The sequence below is a fragment of the Hyperoodon ampullatus genome, assembly GCF_949752795.1.
Source record: "Hyperoodon ampullatus genome assembly, chromosome: 3".
NCBI classification, from domain to species: Eukaryota; Metazoa; Chordata; class Mammalia; order Artiodactyla; family Ziphiidae; genus Hyperoodon; species Hyperoodon ampullatus.
This window is the reverse complement of record NC_136916.1, coordinates 58701662-58717639: the sequence shown is the minus strand read 5'-3', so window position 1 is coordinate 58717639 and position 15978 is coordinate 58701662. Positions and strand designations below refer to the sequence as shown.

The window sequence follows — 15978 nt, the reverse complement described above, 5'->3', positions numbered from 1 at the left end:
AAATAATAACTGCCATGACAAAGTAGGTAATCTGAGAGGACAGTTTTACCAGGCATGCTTAAACTTTATAAACACTAGTTGCAGATAGTAAATATAATAAAAGCTCTTAGAAAATCTGTTCTCTACCTCTTCCATCTTAATAGACTTTAGTACTCTTTTCTTCATAGAGGTAAACTTCAACCCCAGATAGATTAAAATGAATTAGTAGATTCTAAATTAATTGCATTTCTATTTTTTCAACCTAGGTTGTCCTCAGTCAGTCTTATTCTATGGCTCCTCATCCCACTATTTGTCTTTAAGGCATCTATTTTTTTTCCTTTATAGCCATAATTACTACTAAAAATAAGAGATTATAGCTATGGTTTTCTTCCTGGTGAGTGGTATACAAACTTTCCTCTTATTGCTACCCCCAAATTACCCTTAATAAATATATTTAAGAGACAGACTCACAAAATTTCTAGTGAGTTTCTAACAAGTGTGTAGATGATAGGTATTTTTTCTATCTATAAGCTATCTTTAAGCTGCTTTTATGATTTTTACTATTAATTTTAAAAATCACATATAATGACTATTTTCATTATATATTTCATAATGACATTGCTTTTTCTCCATGATCAATGCATTGATAAGGTAACTATTCAATAATTTGAAAGATAAAATCATCCAATGCTTTATTAAGCAAAAGAATTAAGAATGGTTAACTTTTTAAATCCTGGACCTCAACATGCCTTTGCTATTCAAATCAAAATGCAGTAGTCTTCACATTCGTTACTACGAATTTCAAAAGAACAATCTACATTTTTAAAAAACAAGAGGAAAAAAAAAGAATAATCTACATTTCTAAAAGCTATTTATATAGAAAGACAAAAGAGAACATAATTAAGCTGGAGTCTTTCCATATCATTGTCTTTTGGGGTCCAGGCAGCAGAACCATGATGTAGGTGAAAAAGTACCATGGCCAGGTTCCAGTGTATGTGATTCAAGCTGAAGAACAAAAAGCTGAACTTGTGAATACATTAACTTGACTCATAAAAGGATGCTAACCAGAGGGTCTCCATCTTTAGAGACCAAACAAGGGCAAATAAGTTAAAATGGCAGCAACATCAATGTGGGTTATTTATAAAACAGTGTTTTCCAAAATGTATCAAGAGGCTAAGGACACCCATTGCTCATACCTTTAAAGAATAAGATGGGCTGCTCATTTGTTTGGAATGGTTCTTGAAGGAAAATATTCTGTAAGGCAGGAAGATATCTCTCCTTACTTGAAGGCCATCTTTCTCCCTAGGGGCTCAAACCTTTGAACTGTATCTCATTTATTCTTCTCAGTGTGAACCAAATCCAGTTCTGCAAGTTACAGACTCTACATCTTTCATAACCTAACTCCCATTGTAGACTCTCTCAGGAGTTAGGAACTCATCCTCTTCCCACTCCACCTCAAAATTCAGCCCATACTCCTTGATATGGGGCTTCTTTTCTTACTATATGTCTGATATTCAGAGACATTCAAGGGCATTTATTTCCTATAATATGCAATTAAGTGCAATTTAAGAAACAACTCTGTAAAATAGGGACTGTAAGGGCAGTGTTTGTTGTTGTTGTTTGTTTGGATGTTTGGTTAAGTAGCCTGGGGCAAATGGCTCAGCTTTGGCTGAGCTATATTCCTATTTCCTTTTGATAATAACAAAAATCAAAATCACTAAAATTTTCTGAGAAATAAACTACAAAGAAATCTATTTGTGAGAGTTAGAGAAAAATCTCTTCTTTCAAAGTATGTTGGAAAGATGGGAAGTTAAGTATTCAATTGGCTAAATACACTTTTTGGATATTTCAGCTTCTGTAATGATTGACATCCAGTGAAGCCTTCTTTCAATTTTCTAAAACCAGTACAAAAGCTGTTATCTAAAAACAACCGTTAAGTTTAATATTTTGAGTAGTAATCAAGTCATGACTTTTTCCATTCTAATTTGTTCCTGTACATTTTCTAACGGGGGGGTTTGGGCTTCCAAGTCATCCTCTCCAGTCTTTGTACGATAAAATGAGCTATTTGCTTCCCTTTAGCAGAGCTGGATGGGGGCTATCTCTGCATTTGATTGGTTGGCTTTTAAAGGATTACTTCTCTGGAAAGGTACCGTGCCATATCACATTGCTAGCGGCGTGGACTTAGTTGTGGTTAAAATTTTAAATTGAAGATGAGCATTTACCACCAGAGAGAACATAAACTTCAGGACTCCTGTGCTATATAGATTCTAGCCATCATATTGGCTAAATGTTTGATGAAGAGCTCTGTTTTGAAACAACCTTAAATACCATATCCAGAAATAACAGCTGACTCTGGTAGAGAGGAAATTTGGGGTCCCTGTATGTTTTATAACGAAGCCAATTTTAAAAAGAATAAATTCCAGCTACACAAATTGACCTCAATAAGATTAACAAAACTGAGGAAGACTGATGTCAGCTAAGGCAACAAGTCAAATAAATTACCCCATACTATTTATACACAGATGAAATAAAACAATGGCTTTCTATTTTTATTTTTCACTTCACAGCTACTCAAAGAGTATACATGATCACTTTTCCAATTCCACTTAATATTTTGTCTGAAAGAAGAATTTACTGAGTAAAATGCTTAGTTGCAGGATTTCACATTTGCAATCCATCGGGTTACAATATTAAAGTTACTACAGTTTCTTCCCCAGTGTAAGCATTCTGTATGTGCCTTTTATTTACATTCTGTCACTTTTTATTTCCTCCTAAACTTTGTATGCTCAAGAATGAAACTGTATTGGTGTTATGTAACAATATTTCAAACTTACAACATACATATTGGTTTCTCTCTCCCTTGAACCCATGTCCCTGAAAAACAAACACAATGTATGCAAAAGAACTACCTTGGAGTGCATGAGGAAGAGTGTAGACGTGTAGAAATAAAAGAATCGAAAAACAGTTGTGTGGAGGTGTATCTGTCCTGTTGACAACAATCCCCATGATTTGTTAACAGACATAGGCAGCCAACGTAGTACACAACACTGTCCTAGAACTGGACATAAAGACGTTGTTAACCAAGTGGGAATTAAGGCTTTAAGGTCTCTTACAACTCATGTGATTCAAAAAACCGAAAGCAAGCAAACCGTAAAACTTGGAGAAAGTGCTCCAAATAGAGCCTCTTTGGCAGCCCAGATTGAACCAAATGACTCAGGTGGACAACTAAAATAAACAGTGCGCCGTTTTCTTTCACTAGGTCTATAAAGCCCATAAATTATGTTCGGTCCAGAAAACCAGGAGTTACTAGCACCTTCCCTTTCCATTTTTTAAAATATTCAATATATTCAGCATCAATTCTTAGTCCATGGTCTTCACTCATTTATTGATTAAACAAAACCCCGGGTGCCTCTTGGTGATCACTCCTTCCAAGCTGACATGCAAACTGAAATGCCTCACCATGGAGAGGGTCGAGACCGCAAGGCAAGTCATCCAGAAGTGGACACATCTTGCTATTTATTTACTTAATGTATTCAAGGGGCTGCGATGGCCACGGCTGGACTACGACGAGGCGGGAGGCGAAGGGGCGCGCGGGCTGTGAGCCGCAGCCCGGGGGTGGGAACCCGCAGAGGAGATGGGGAGCAGCAGCCACGCTCCACTAGCTCTGCCCGCTGGACCCAGAAAATGACCAGCCCCTCCCCCCACCGCTCCCTTGACCCCTCCCCTCTTTCCAGGCCTTTCATCCGCCCGCCCGCCGGGCAGTCCGCGGCCCCCAGACCTCTCGCCGTCTGTCTCTTTCCACAACCCGGTCGTGCGGCGCGGTCAGGCCCGGGGCAACCCCACGAAGCCCATGGCCCGGCGAGGACCCCGACCCCCTGCCCCTCCGGCCGCGCCCCTCCCTTTCGTATAACGCACCTGCAGCCCCGCCCCCGGCCAAACGCTGAGGCGGCGGCGGGCTGGCGAGGCCGGGCGGCTCGGCCCTCCAGGCACAGTCACCTTCCCTTCCCCCTACATTCCGCCCACCCCCCTTGCTCAGCCGCCGAGCTGCCGCCGCGCTCCTCAGCCGCCCCGAAATCTAAAGGGGTCCGTCTCCGGCACCACAACCAAATGGCTGAGCCTCCCTGGCCGGCTGCGCAGCCCGCCCATTGGTCCCTTCCCCCCCCGCCTCCGCCACCATTCGCTGTTGCCCGGAGACCCTCGGCGGCGATTGGCTAAGCCTGTTGCCACTCTTCCGGGCTGCCAATCCCGCCTCCACGGTGATCAGGTTAGTGTGCGCCGCGGGTGCTGGGGGCTCGAGAACCGAGCGGAGCTGGTTGAGCCTTCAAAGTCCTAAAACGCGCGGCCGTGGGTTCGGGGTTTATTGATTGAATTCCGCCGGCGCGGGAGCCTCTGCAGAGAGAGAGCGCGAGAGATGGACATGGACAAACGGATTCATTTAGAGCTGCGGAACAGGACGCCCTCTGATGTGAGCATTTGCCAAAAATATCTCTGTCGGTCCATTCTCCTACTTTGTGTGTGTGTGTGTGTGTGCGTTGGGGGGAGGCACTTTTTTTTGAGGGGGGCGCCCGGGAGATGTGGGTTTGGGGGTCGGACTGCAAATGAATTGCAAGGTTGGGGGGTTGCAGTGCCATCCGAGCATGTTCCGGCTGCCGCCGCCGCTGCCCTTGGTGTGTGACTACCTGTGCGTGTGCTCCCGCGTGTGCGAGTGTGGGTGCGAGAGTGTGCACCCATCGGGGGCCAGCGGGCGCACGCGTTTGGGTCGGAGAGAATGAGGCAAAATAACCCTCTGAGCTCGCTGCTCCCGTGACTCCGTCTGAGGGAAAGATTAACAAGAGAGGAGGAGGAGAGGGGCTGCCTCCTGGATTTAACAACAAAAAAAGGGGGTTTTATATTTTATAAATGAATCCCCCCTTCCGCCCCCCTCCCGCGCCTTCCCCCTCCCTTTCTCTCTCTCTCGCTCGCTCGCTCGCACACACACAATAAGTTTTGGGCTTCGCGAGTCCGGTTTAGTTTCTGATAAATGTGGGCCGAGGCCCCTGGGGAGAGCGCGTGGGGAGGGGGCTGCAGTGGAGTTGGGAATGGCTCGAGTTTAAAGTGCGTCTTCATTTCTTTGCAGTGATGAGGCGAGAGACGGGGGAGCCATATTTGTAACTTTGTAGTGTTCGTGAACGCGCCCTTTCTCTCCCTCCCTCCCTTTCTCTGCCTCCCTTCCTCTCCTCCTCTTTCTCCCTCACTCTTTCCACCCCACCTTCGGGCCAGATGCTGATGTTTCTTCCTTTCCTTCCGAAGGGAGGATAAATTGGAAGACGGGGGGAGGGATTTTCGAACGTGCAAAGGCACAGATAATCCCCGCGCCTCCCCACCTCGCGCGATCGCTACTGCAAGTTACCCAAAGGCTACGTCCCGGTCCCCCCTCGCCCCTGCTCCTTCCGGCCTCCCTAAGATGCTAGCCTTTGAGCCCTGGCGCCCCCCGGCCCCGACCCCCGGCCCGTCTTTCTCTAGGGTGGGCTCCTTGGCAGCCATTCGGCGCCCAGTTAATAAATGGGCCCGGGAAACTTTGTCAGGACGCGAGCTGCCCAGAGCTGGTGCCTGTGGTGGGTATTGGCTGGGTCCAGATTTATGCGGGCTTAGCAGACACGCAGCTCCGGGATGGGAGTTTGCCTTCCCGTCGCCCTTATTGATTGGGCAGTAGCGGGAGTACGGCCGGAGGAAACTTACACCGATGGGAACTGGGAGGCTCGGGCAAAAGCCTACCCCCTGAGGAGGGGAAAGGTGAGGGTGGGTTACTCGAACGCCCGTTTTTATTTGTCTCCCTCTCGCTTTCAAACACTGTTTTATGTGAGTTGGAGGCTCAGCGGAGGAGACCCCGGGTCTGGGGCGGAGACGCTGGCTGACTCCTCTCGTGGCCCCTCCGGGGACCAGCGGAGCGCGGGCGGGAGGACCCCTCACCCCAGACCCGGTGGCCAGGGTTCCACAGAGTTGGGAGTTTGGGGTAGCACTGTGCGCTGACCTGTCGCCCCTCCAGCCCGTTAAAACCCGAATTCCTGGCGCAGGCAGGCCTTGCTTCCTCTTTTCTCTACTTCCTCCCCCAAACCTGAGTGAGACTTTTGAAAACAAGATCCTTTTTGTGCCCCCCCTCATCATAACGCAGCTGTGGACTGTAGACGTGCAATGCCTTATGGCGCGCAGGGCGGGGAGGGGGTGGCGGAGGGAGGGGAGGGGTTGCCCGCCGGAGGACGCTGGAGTTTCCGCGAACAATTTGCCGGCGGTTTGCCTTTCTCTGGCCGGTTTCATCCCAGCTTGGACCCCGAGCCAGAGGATTGGGGGGCTGGGTGTGGTGATGGGGGAGGGGGCCGGAGCCGCGGGCTTCCCGCGTACTTTCCGGAAGCCCCCCGTGCGGAGGGGGAAGGGCGCCAAGTAGGGGGCCGGGGTCGCGGCGGCAGGGTGTGGAGGCGCGGTTCGCCCGGCCAACCCTATCACCGCTGCTGGCCAACTGGGAGCGAGATCGAAAGCGGGTCGAACCGGCTCTTTAAACTTCCCGAGTGTGTGCTGGGGGAGGGGAGCGCGCCGCGCCGAACTGGGAGCGATTTCTCACGCTTACGCCCCCTCGCCTTCGAGTCTCCCGGCCCACACGCCTGCCCCCTACCTTGAGGCGGGGTGGGGCGCGGGTGGGGGTGGAGGGGGCACTTTCTGTCCGTTTGCGGAGGAGGGGGAGAAAGCTAGCTAATGAGGGACAAAAGGGGTGAGGGAGGAGAAACTCGGTTTTTTAAACGTTCTTAAGATAAACAGCTCCCGGAGAGCGCCCCCTGCACCCCTCCCTGCCGTGCTCCCCCCAGGGCCCCCACACACCCACCTTCGGAGCCTCTCCCAACTCTGATCCGGGGGCTGGTGGCCACGCCGCGACGCCGAAATAGGACAAGCAGCCATGTTTCCCGGGTCTCGCGCGGCCCGCCCCTCCCCTCCCCCATGGCGCGGCCGGCGCCGAGCGCGGGGCTCCTAATGCGGGCGCCGGGCTCCAAGCGGCGCAGGGCGCGGGCCGGCGGCCGGGCGACCCGGCGGCCGGGCCTCGCGCCCGCGGGTCAGGGCGCGGGCGCGCCGGGCTGGCCCCGGGCGGGCCTTTTGGCTACCCGAGCTGGTTTGGAGCTCGAGGTGTTTTATTTATTATTATTGTTTTTGTAACGGCCAGGCCCGCCGGAGGCCGAGCCCGAAGGGCGCCGAGGCGTTACTGGGGGGCAGGGGCGGCCGCCGGGGCCCTGCTCGCCTGTGGCACGACTGCCGGGCGCCGGGCTGCCATTTTGTCACCGTGGCTGTTGTCCCTGGGTGGGGGGGGGGCGCAGACTTGCGCCATCGCCCCGACGGCCCCGGACGTGGAGGCAGCAGGGGGAGCGGGCTCCAGGGACCCCCAGTTGTGCTCTGGGCCCCGATGGGGGTCCCCGCCCCTTGCCAACGGCCTGAGGCTCTGCTGGAGCGTTGCGGCGTCCGTTGCTCTGGGAGGGCGACGATCCTCCCGGCGAGTGCTCCCCCCACCCCCCAGCGCGCTCCCTGCCTCCCCCGCCCCTCTTCTCGCCAGTATTTCGTCCTTCCTCCTGCAGGCGTTTTAGACGTAGTTCAATGTGGCCCTAAAGACGAACGGATCGCCCTGGTGTTTGCTCTTTCTACGGAACTGATAGGAAGGTGGGGGGAGAAATTAAACATGAGGTTTCTTTTGGGGGTGGCGCACGCGACTCTAGCGGCCCTGACTGAAGCCGAGGACAGCGGCCGCTTAGCCGGGAGGGACGAGTTGATGCGTTGGGGAAACGCCCTCCGGGGCTGGGCTCTCCGGGAAGGTAGGTCGCGCTCGGTGTTTCAGGTGGGTGTTGCAGCGCCCTGCTGGCTGCTAGGGGAGGCCCCCTTGCTCTTCCTCTGCCCCTCCCCCTTTTATTTTTGCCCGGGGGAAGGCAGCCACAGTAGTAAATGTAACCCTAAACCGAAAAGATTAGGGAATAAGGCGTTGCTTTTTAAAAAGTAAATGATGTCTTTTTTTTCTTTTTTCTAACTGCCTTTCTCTGGCTGTTGACTGTGAGCCAGGCAAGGCATCGCGTCGCCGGCATCTCTCTGAGACTTTTTAAAAGCTGATATCCATGCTGGTTAAGCACCTCACTGGTTAAACTTTGGTAGACGTCTGCATGGAGACCAGCTTTCATGGCAGTGCCCGGCCAAGGCTGCCCAGGAAGCCAGGTTTAACTTTGACCTTTGGAATACGTCACATCATGTTTTCCAGACTGACTTACTGCCTAATTGGGTTCAAATAGGCTGATATTAACTCCAGTTTATGCAAGCCTACCAGGGATCCAGAGGCAGAAAATTGAGCATGAGTTCTGTATGGACATGGTTTGGTACTGGATTGCTGCTGCTTATGGTAGTTTTGAGCCTGAGGGCTTCACGGGGGAGCTGGGTAGTAGAACCACAAAGGCCTAAATGTAAATTCCTCGTGTCACAGAGGTAAGATAAGTTAACCTGCCCCTGTGATCTCAGGCCAGTTAACTTAACCTACCTCTTTAATCCTTGGTTTCCTCACCTGTAAAATGGGAATAATCCTATTTAATGAATCAGTGACAAAACTGGCTTGATCTGGCCCTCAGGTGCTCAGTATGTGATAGTGTTATTCTCAGAGAGATAGGGGGGTGTGATGCAGCACAACTTTGGGCATTTCTAGGGTTTAGAGAACAACAATAATAATAGCTGATGCTTGTATAGCACCCATGCTATGCCTGGTACAGTTTTAAGTGGATTACACATATCAGTTAATTTAGTCCCCACAGCAGCACTAGGAGGCAGGTACTATTATAATCCTTATATTAACACAGGAAATCGAGGCATAAAGATGTTATCACAGCCAATCTGCATACTCAACCTCTATACTCCCTCCTCTGAAATACCCTTACTTGTAAGAGACTGTGGGGAAGAGCTTTTTCTTCCTTGGCTTTGAAATATTGCCACCTTATGAGAGAGAAGACTGGACAGCCTCCTGGTTGAAGATACTGAGGTGGGTGGTCAGGATCAGAGGCTCTCTGGCTTGTCAGTTTTAAGGGGGAGGCCATACATACACTTCCCTAGTTTGGGTTAGCACATCACATCTGGTTAGAATCTGGCCTTTTAGGTGTTGGAGGACACATTTTGAGGAATGAGAAGATAAGCAGGAGCCCCTCAGGCAGTGGTGTGTGTGGGATCATGCGTGTAATGCATTTCCCACTTTTATTTTCAGACAGAAAGCTGAACAGAATTGGCATGTCCTTGGTTTCCAGGACCTAGTTTACTAATAACACTTCATGGATCATCTCACTTAATCCTCCAACAACTCCTTAAGGATAGGCCAAGCAGGGTGACATCCTTTGTTGTGAGGGTGAATCATCCAGGCTGGGAGAGTAGGTCAAACAGCTGGTAAGCAGCAGAGTTGGGTTCTCCTCCCACTGTAAAACCGGAGGTCCTTAGTTAGACAGTAAGGACTTTGAAAATTGTATAGTCTGTTGGGTCCCAAATGTGGCCCATCACCAGAATCATCCGGGTGCATGTAGAATGCAGATTCCTGGCTCCACCCCTGGACATTGGTTTAGCACAGGCATTGCCAAATTTTGGGTGAACTGCGTGTTTTTGTATCACGAGCTAAGAATGATTTGTACATGTAAACACTGCAATCAGTTTGATGATGTGGAACACTGAATCCCAGTTAAGTGAAATGTTGTCTCCCTTTCCCCCCTGCAAAGAATTATACTTGTTTCCTTGGATGTTTATTAGGAAAAAAATTGTGCTCATTATATGTTTTGAATTTTATCAATAAAAGAATTGTGGAAATTTGTTTTCTTTCATTATAAAAGTGCCTATGTAGTATTGTCAGTTTTGCCTTTAGGTAAAGTTTACTATCTTGCCCCTTACAGAAAAAGTTCGGTAATCCCTAGTTTAATAGATTGTGAGGAAGGACTTTGGGATCTCAGTTTTTAAATTTTTTTAATTATTAAATTTTTTATTAAGCGTGTAAGAAGCCTTTTTTCTGGGTGGTGCCTTAGGGGTCTTTCCAAGTCCTTTTACATGTGCCTTTTATCTAGTTGATGTCTGGTGGAAATCAGCCTCAATCCACGAACATCCATAAGAAGAAAAATCGTACTTGTTGCTGGTGTAAAATTGAGCATCCCTTCTATCCAGAAGTTATTCTGTGTTACCAACCGAAATTCTTCATCTTGCATATTCAGGATATTTCAAAAGGTTTTTGCATACCTTGTAGTTAAATGGTTACCCTTAAGTTTTAGATGTCTTCTCAGAGCTAGAGAAAAGGAGCTTTGAACTGCAACGGTTTGAGCTTTGAGGTCTGGAAGGTGCAGCAGCTGTGTACCTGGTGGCTGACATCAGAACTTCAGAGCACAGATCACTGAAAAGCACAGATAATCCTAGAATCTCTAGTTTGGGCCTGCTGCTCTTCCACTGTGCATGTTGCCTGGGGAATGTACTAGCAGCAAAGTGGCTTTGAGTTCCAGAGCCCTTCTTTCTACCTCTCTAGCCTCTTGTGCCTGAGCTAATAAGCGGAAGGAATGGATAGAAAATTGGCCAGGCCACGGGAGGAGGCGATAAATCCAAGAGGGTGAATCCCAGTCCCCATGACTGTGGCCTGTACTTTAAGGACAGCAAACTGCAGACCCAGTTCCCTCTCTGGGCCGCTGCTGCACCACCAGCCTCTCAAGGTAATACAGGCACCTTGATTGAGCTTTGGGGGCTGGTCGTCTAGAGCTTCATTTTATATTAATTTTACCACATTGAAATAAAAAACCTCAGGGCTGTTGGGGACCTTTTATGGAGATTGTGTAGGATGCTCATCAGATGTCTCGTTACCACGGTGCCTGCCCTCTACTCTGGTGTATCCCTTAGGAAAGGGGCAGAGAGCTTGTTGCTGAGTGGTCATGAGCCCTGGTCGAATGAGCTTAGCCCAGTTGTTGAGCCTGATTATGACTTGGTGAAGAGGAGGCTCATTACTCTGGTGTCCAGAGGGGGTACTCCCTTACAGATGTTCGCTACCATGCACTCCCCTGCAACACACACATTTTGACCTGTCCACCCCCTATTCTAGCTAGTGCTCTAGTCTCCTAGGAAGTACCCTCCCCCAGTCCCCTATCACCACTGCCTTCCTCCCACAAGGAAAGTAGAGAAATAGTGACCTGGGTCTGAATCTTATATTACATTGAAATATAATTATATGACAAATGATAAATACTCAACAATGATGTTTTCATTAAAGAGATGGAGTCTGGCAGGGATGGAGACTTGTGAAGGCATCTGTTATTCCGAACTTCTCATTTAATAAAATGGGTTGAAGCTAGATGAACAAAGCCACCGTTGGTCTGGGCCCCCTTCCCAGACATGGAAGCAGCCTCCCTGCATCGAACCAGTTGTCCTAATGACATTTGTTAACACGAAGCCTGTAAAACAACATAAGATGTCTTTGTTCACTGGCACTGGGCCCCATCGAGTGCCTCCTGGGCCACACCCTGAAACCCCTGTGTTTTCACTCAAATTTATTTTGTTTCAGCTTCACAGATACCCTGGTGCACACATCTGTTGCCTTCTTTTACCAAAACTTGCTCCAGGTGGCAGATCTAAAAACTGAGTTTACTTAACCCCACTATCACTTACTCTAATGTGGATTAAAGTCTGGGCTATCTTTCCCAGAGGGATTTGCGTTTGGAGATTCCGGTTTGGTGAGGAAATTACCAGAGAACTATTAGAGACTTGGGTGCTCTTCTCAGCCTTGCTATTAACTAACTTGGAGAGCTGTTTGGCCTCTTTGGGCCTCTGTTTTCTCCACTCTAAAATGGGAGTGTTGAGTGAGATCAGTGACTTTCAAACTTTTTGTTCCTATACTAAGAAATATGTTTTACACCACTACACAGTATGTATATATTGATACATACACAGGTTATCTGAAAAACTGACAGTACGCTCCCTCACTGTGAATAAAACACTCTTATATTCATTTAAAAAAATGCTGGCTTTGACCCATAAATTGATTTCATTACTTGTTAATGTTTGAAAGACATTAAAAGATGAATATTAATGTTCCTTCCCTCACACTCAAATGTTTTGTGGTTTGATTTGGAGGAATGCGGGAATGCCATTTGCAGCTTTGTAAAAACTCTCCACCGAGGGTCAGTAGTGATTCCTCCTGCATTGAAGCCATCTCATGTTGGGTCCTATGTTCTCAGGCTGCTCTCCTAGCCCTTTCCCAACCCAGACCTTCTCACAGCATTATGGAATCATTATCCTAAATTCCTGCCCGGATGGATGCCTTCCAAGTCTCCTGGTTGTGCCAGCAGCCCTCCGCCAAGCATGTTCCTCCACCCCCTTCTCTCTACCCTCACTGCCCCCCCGTTGTCTTTGTAAAATGACAATGTAATAGTGCCTACCACACAGTCTGGCACAAAGTAAGGGCTCGATAAACATTAGATGTCATTGTTATTATGGTCTGTTCCTAGAACACCACAGTTGGCATTCACTTAAAAAAAGAAAGTTTACATTATCAACAGACACATTATATCAAAAAGTAACATTTGTTTCAGTGGGGAAAGAGGTTAGAAGCTAGAGATTCAAACTTGCCAGTTGTTTTTCCCCACAAGCAATTCAACAGTGAATGTGTTGTTTCTCCATCTAATGAGTGTAGCTCTAGCATCTAAACATCATGGAACAGCCCCAGCACTGGATTCTAAGGTAGTTTCTGCTGAGGGTAATAACATGACTCTCCCTTTTCCTGGGCAACAACACCTGGTCACTACCTAAAGCGAGTAATTCAGACCCTACTCCTCAAACTGCCCACCAACCCTCCGCCCCCTCCCTCCCAGCCAACGACCTTCCCCTCACAGAGAAAATGGAAACTTCCTGGTTTCCTAAGAAATTCCTAGACCAAACCTGTGCCCAGCTCAGCTGTCCTTTGGGTCTTACCTGCGCCTGCCTTTCAGTTACCTTTTTCCTCCTGGGCACCTAGCTACTCTCCTTTGGATCCTTCTCAAGCTTGGGGTGTTTCTCCCATCCTAAAGCAGACAGGAAATGTCCCTTGATCTCCTATCTCACTCTAGCAACTGGCCATCTCTCCCCTTTTACATTCAAACTTCCTGAATTGTCTAACCACCTTCTCCCTTCCCTCACTTCTCTCACACCTCAGCCTCCTCAGCTTCCTAAGCAGCTCCCCAAATCCCAGCAGCCCTCACTGTCTTCTTTTTACATGACTCCTCAGCAGCAGTACTGTATCCCCACCCTTGACCTTCATGAGATACATTCCCCATTACCTCCCCCTTTCTCCGGTATTTCTCCTACGGCTGTGGCCACTCCTCAGTTTCTGCGGTTCTTTGGCCCTCGTCTCTGCAGCCATGAAGTATCGGACTCAGTCAAGCCCAGGCCCTGAGCTCTCTCTTGTTCTGTATTCCCTCCCCACAAAATCTTGTTCTTCCTCACTGACAGCTGCAGGTGCTTTGTGGTGCCTGGGGTCTGACGTTTACTGTTAACATCTCCGGCCTGACCTCTTGACTGAGCTCAGGATGCACCTAGTGTCTCCCCCCGAGTGTCCCCAGAGCACCCCACATTCAGCATGTCCAATGGGAACCCATGGCCTCTGCAACCTCCTCCATCCTCCCCACATGCACACATGTGATCTTTCCATCACAAATCCTGTCATTTCAAAATATCATCCAGCCGATTTCCCCTGCACAAAGCCCCCCTTGAAGCCATGCTTCAAACTTGTCAGAATGATCTTACCAAAATGCAAGTGTAATCGTGTACTTAAAATACACCATTGTCCTTAGGATAAAGCCCAAAAGCCTTAATAAGACCAACAAGGGTCCTGCATGGTCTGCCTCTTACTCTCATCTTTCTCCTCATGCCCCTTTCCCACTGCGCTGGCCTCACTCACTACCGTTTACGCTCTCAAATCTACTCCACTCTGGAACTGCCACCATTACTTCCCTAGCATCGAATCATCTTTATGATCTCCTTCATCCGATATCCCTCCTCAGCTCTAGGTCTTCTTTTGTTCTAAAACTCTTATAGAAATTTCCTTCAAAGAGCTTCAGTTTGTAATTAGACATTCCTGCGTGTGTTTGAAATGGCATCTCTGTCCCCATGTAGCCGGTAGGCTGCATGATTGATGGGACCAGTTTGGGCTCAGCAGCGCACTTGGCACGTGCCAGGCATTGTAGAAGTATTGGTTGAGTGAAGGAGCCATGGTCCTTGCACGTTCTTGTCATTTTCATCACCCACAGTCTGGTGAGCCAATCACGAAGCCACTGAAACAAAGCATCCAAAACACCACTGTGGTTTGGTGTCCTCAGCTTTCCCAGGGTCAGTGTGAGCTCCTGCCTCTGGGTGGCTGATTCACACTTTCTCAGCTTAGTGGTCTTCACGTTTTTCTGGGTTTTATATCCCGTGTTGGTAAAAGATTTGAACCTGAGCCCTGGCCCCGGTGTGTCTCACTTTAGTTAGGAATTATTCACATACACTGCCTATAAATATGTACATTGTAAAACTACACCAAAAAATTAAAATTTAAGAGGTTAAGTTAAAAAATATTAAAAGTCCGAGGGTTTTCTTCCTTCAGCCCCGTGGATTGTCTGGGGATGATCCACTTAGGAGACCACTCCTCCAGTCAGTTGCTTTTTTTTTTTTTTAATTTTATTTTACTTATTTTTTATACAGCAGGTCCTTATTAGTTATCTATTTTATACATATATGTCAATCCCAGTCCCCCACCACCACCACTCCCGCCATCACTTCCCCTCCTTGGTGTCCATACGTTTGTTCTCTACATCTGTGTCTCTGTTTCTGCCCTGCAAACTGGTTTGTCTCTACCATTTTTCTAGGTTCCACATATATGCGTTAATATATGATATTTGTTTTTCTCTTTCTGACTTACTTCACTCTGTATGACAGTCTCTAGATCCATCCACGTCTCTACAGATGACCCAATTTCGTTCCTTTTTATGGCTGAGTAATATTCCATTTGTGTGTGTGTGTGTGTGTGTGTGTGTGTGTGTGTATACACACACACCACATCTTCTTTATCCATTTGTCTGTCGATGAGCATTTAGGTTGCTTCCGTGACCTGGCTATTGTGAATAGTGCTGCAATGAACATTGGGGTGCATGTGTCTTTTTGAATTATGGTTTTCTCTGGGTCATATGGTAATTCTATTTTTAGTTTTTTAAAGAACCTCCATACTGTTCTCCACAGTGGCTGTGTCAGTTTACATTCCCACCAATAGTGCGAGAGGGTTCCCTTTTCTCTACACCCTCTCCAGCATTTGCTGTTTGTAGATTTTCTGATGATGCCCATTCTAAATGGTGTGAGGTGATACCTCATTGTAGTTTTGATTTGCATTTCTCTAATAATTAGTGATGTTGAGCAGCTTTTCATGTGCTTCTTGGCCATCTGTGTGTCTTCTTTGGAGAAATGTCTCTTTAGGTCTTATGCCCATTTTTTGATTGGGTTGTTTGTTTTTTTAATATTGAGCCAGTCAGTTGCTTATTTTATTTTCAATTTGGTTGCGAAAGTTCACGGCATACAAGAAATGCCTGTGCCTTATTAACTGCCCTTTCCTTATTAAGATCCTCATCGCCCTGGTGTTGATGGGTAGGAGTGGAGAGCATTCTTAGCCCTTCTTTGATAAGCAGGGAAGATCCAGTGGTCTGCCTGAGCTCCCCAGCAAATTGCCCCATGTCAGCTGGGTGCTGCCTGGTCAGGCTGTGTGCACAGACCCTCCCAAGTTCCCTCAGGTCGTCCCTTGGAGTCCAGTAAAGCCAACACCTGGGCTGCTCCTGAAGATGCTTGGAGTAGCCCAGAAGCGCCTGAGATGAGAGGATTCCATCAGCCATAGACTTCAGCTGGTCATTGCAGCGGGGGGAGGAGGCTTTCTCCTGCTTATCCCTCAGGCTGGAAGTAAGTCAAAGGCAGGATCTGTGCGGGCCAGAGGGAAACCTGGAGGAGAGAAGC

General features: G+C 48.2%; 1 protein-coding gene across 3 annotated transcripts in view; it reads left to right on the top strand.

The window, feature by feature from the left end:
* The first annotated feature begins 4363 nt into the window (after positions 1-4363).
* Positions 4364-15978, top strand: part of ANP32A (acidic nuclear phosphoprotein 32 family member A) — a 38160-nt gene continuing 26545 nt past the window's right edge. For all 3 annotated transcript variants that reach the window (XM_079701263.1, XM_079701262.1, XM_079701261.1), the window contains exon 1: positions 4364-4444. In XM_079701263.1, coding sequence (XP_079557389.1) covers positions 4391-4444 — 54 coding nt within the window. In that variant the 5' untranslated portion in view covers positions 4364-4390. The remainder of the gene's footprint in view (positions 4445-15978) is intronic.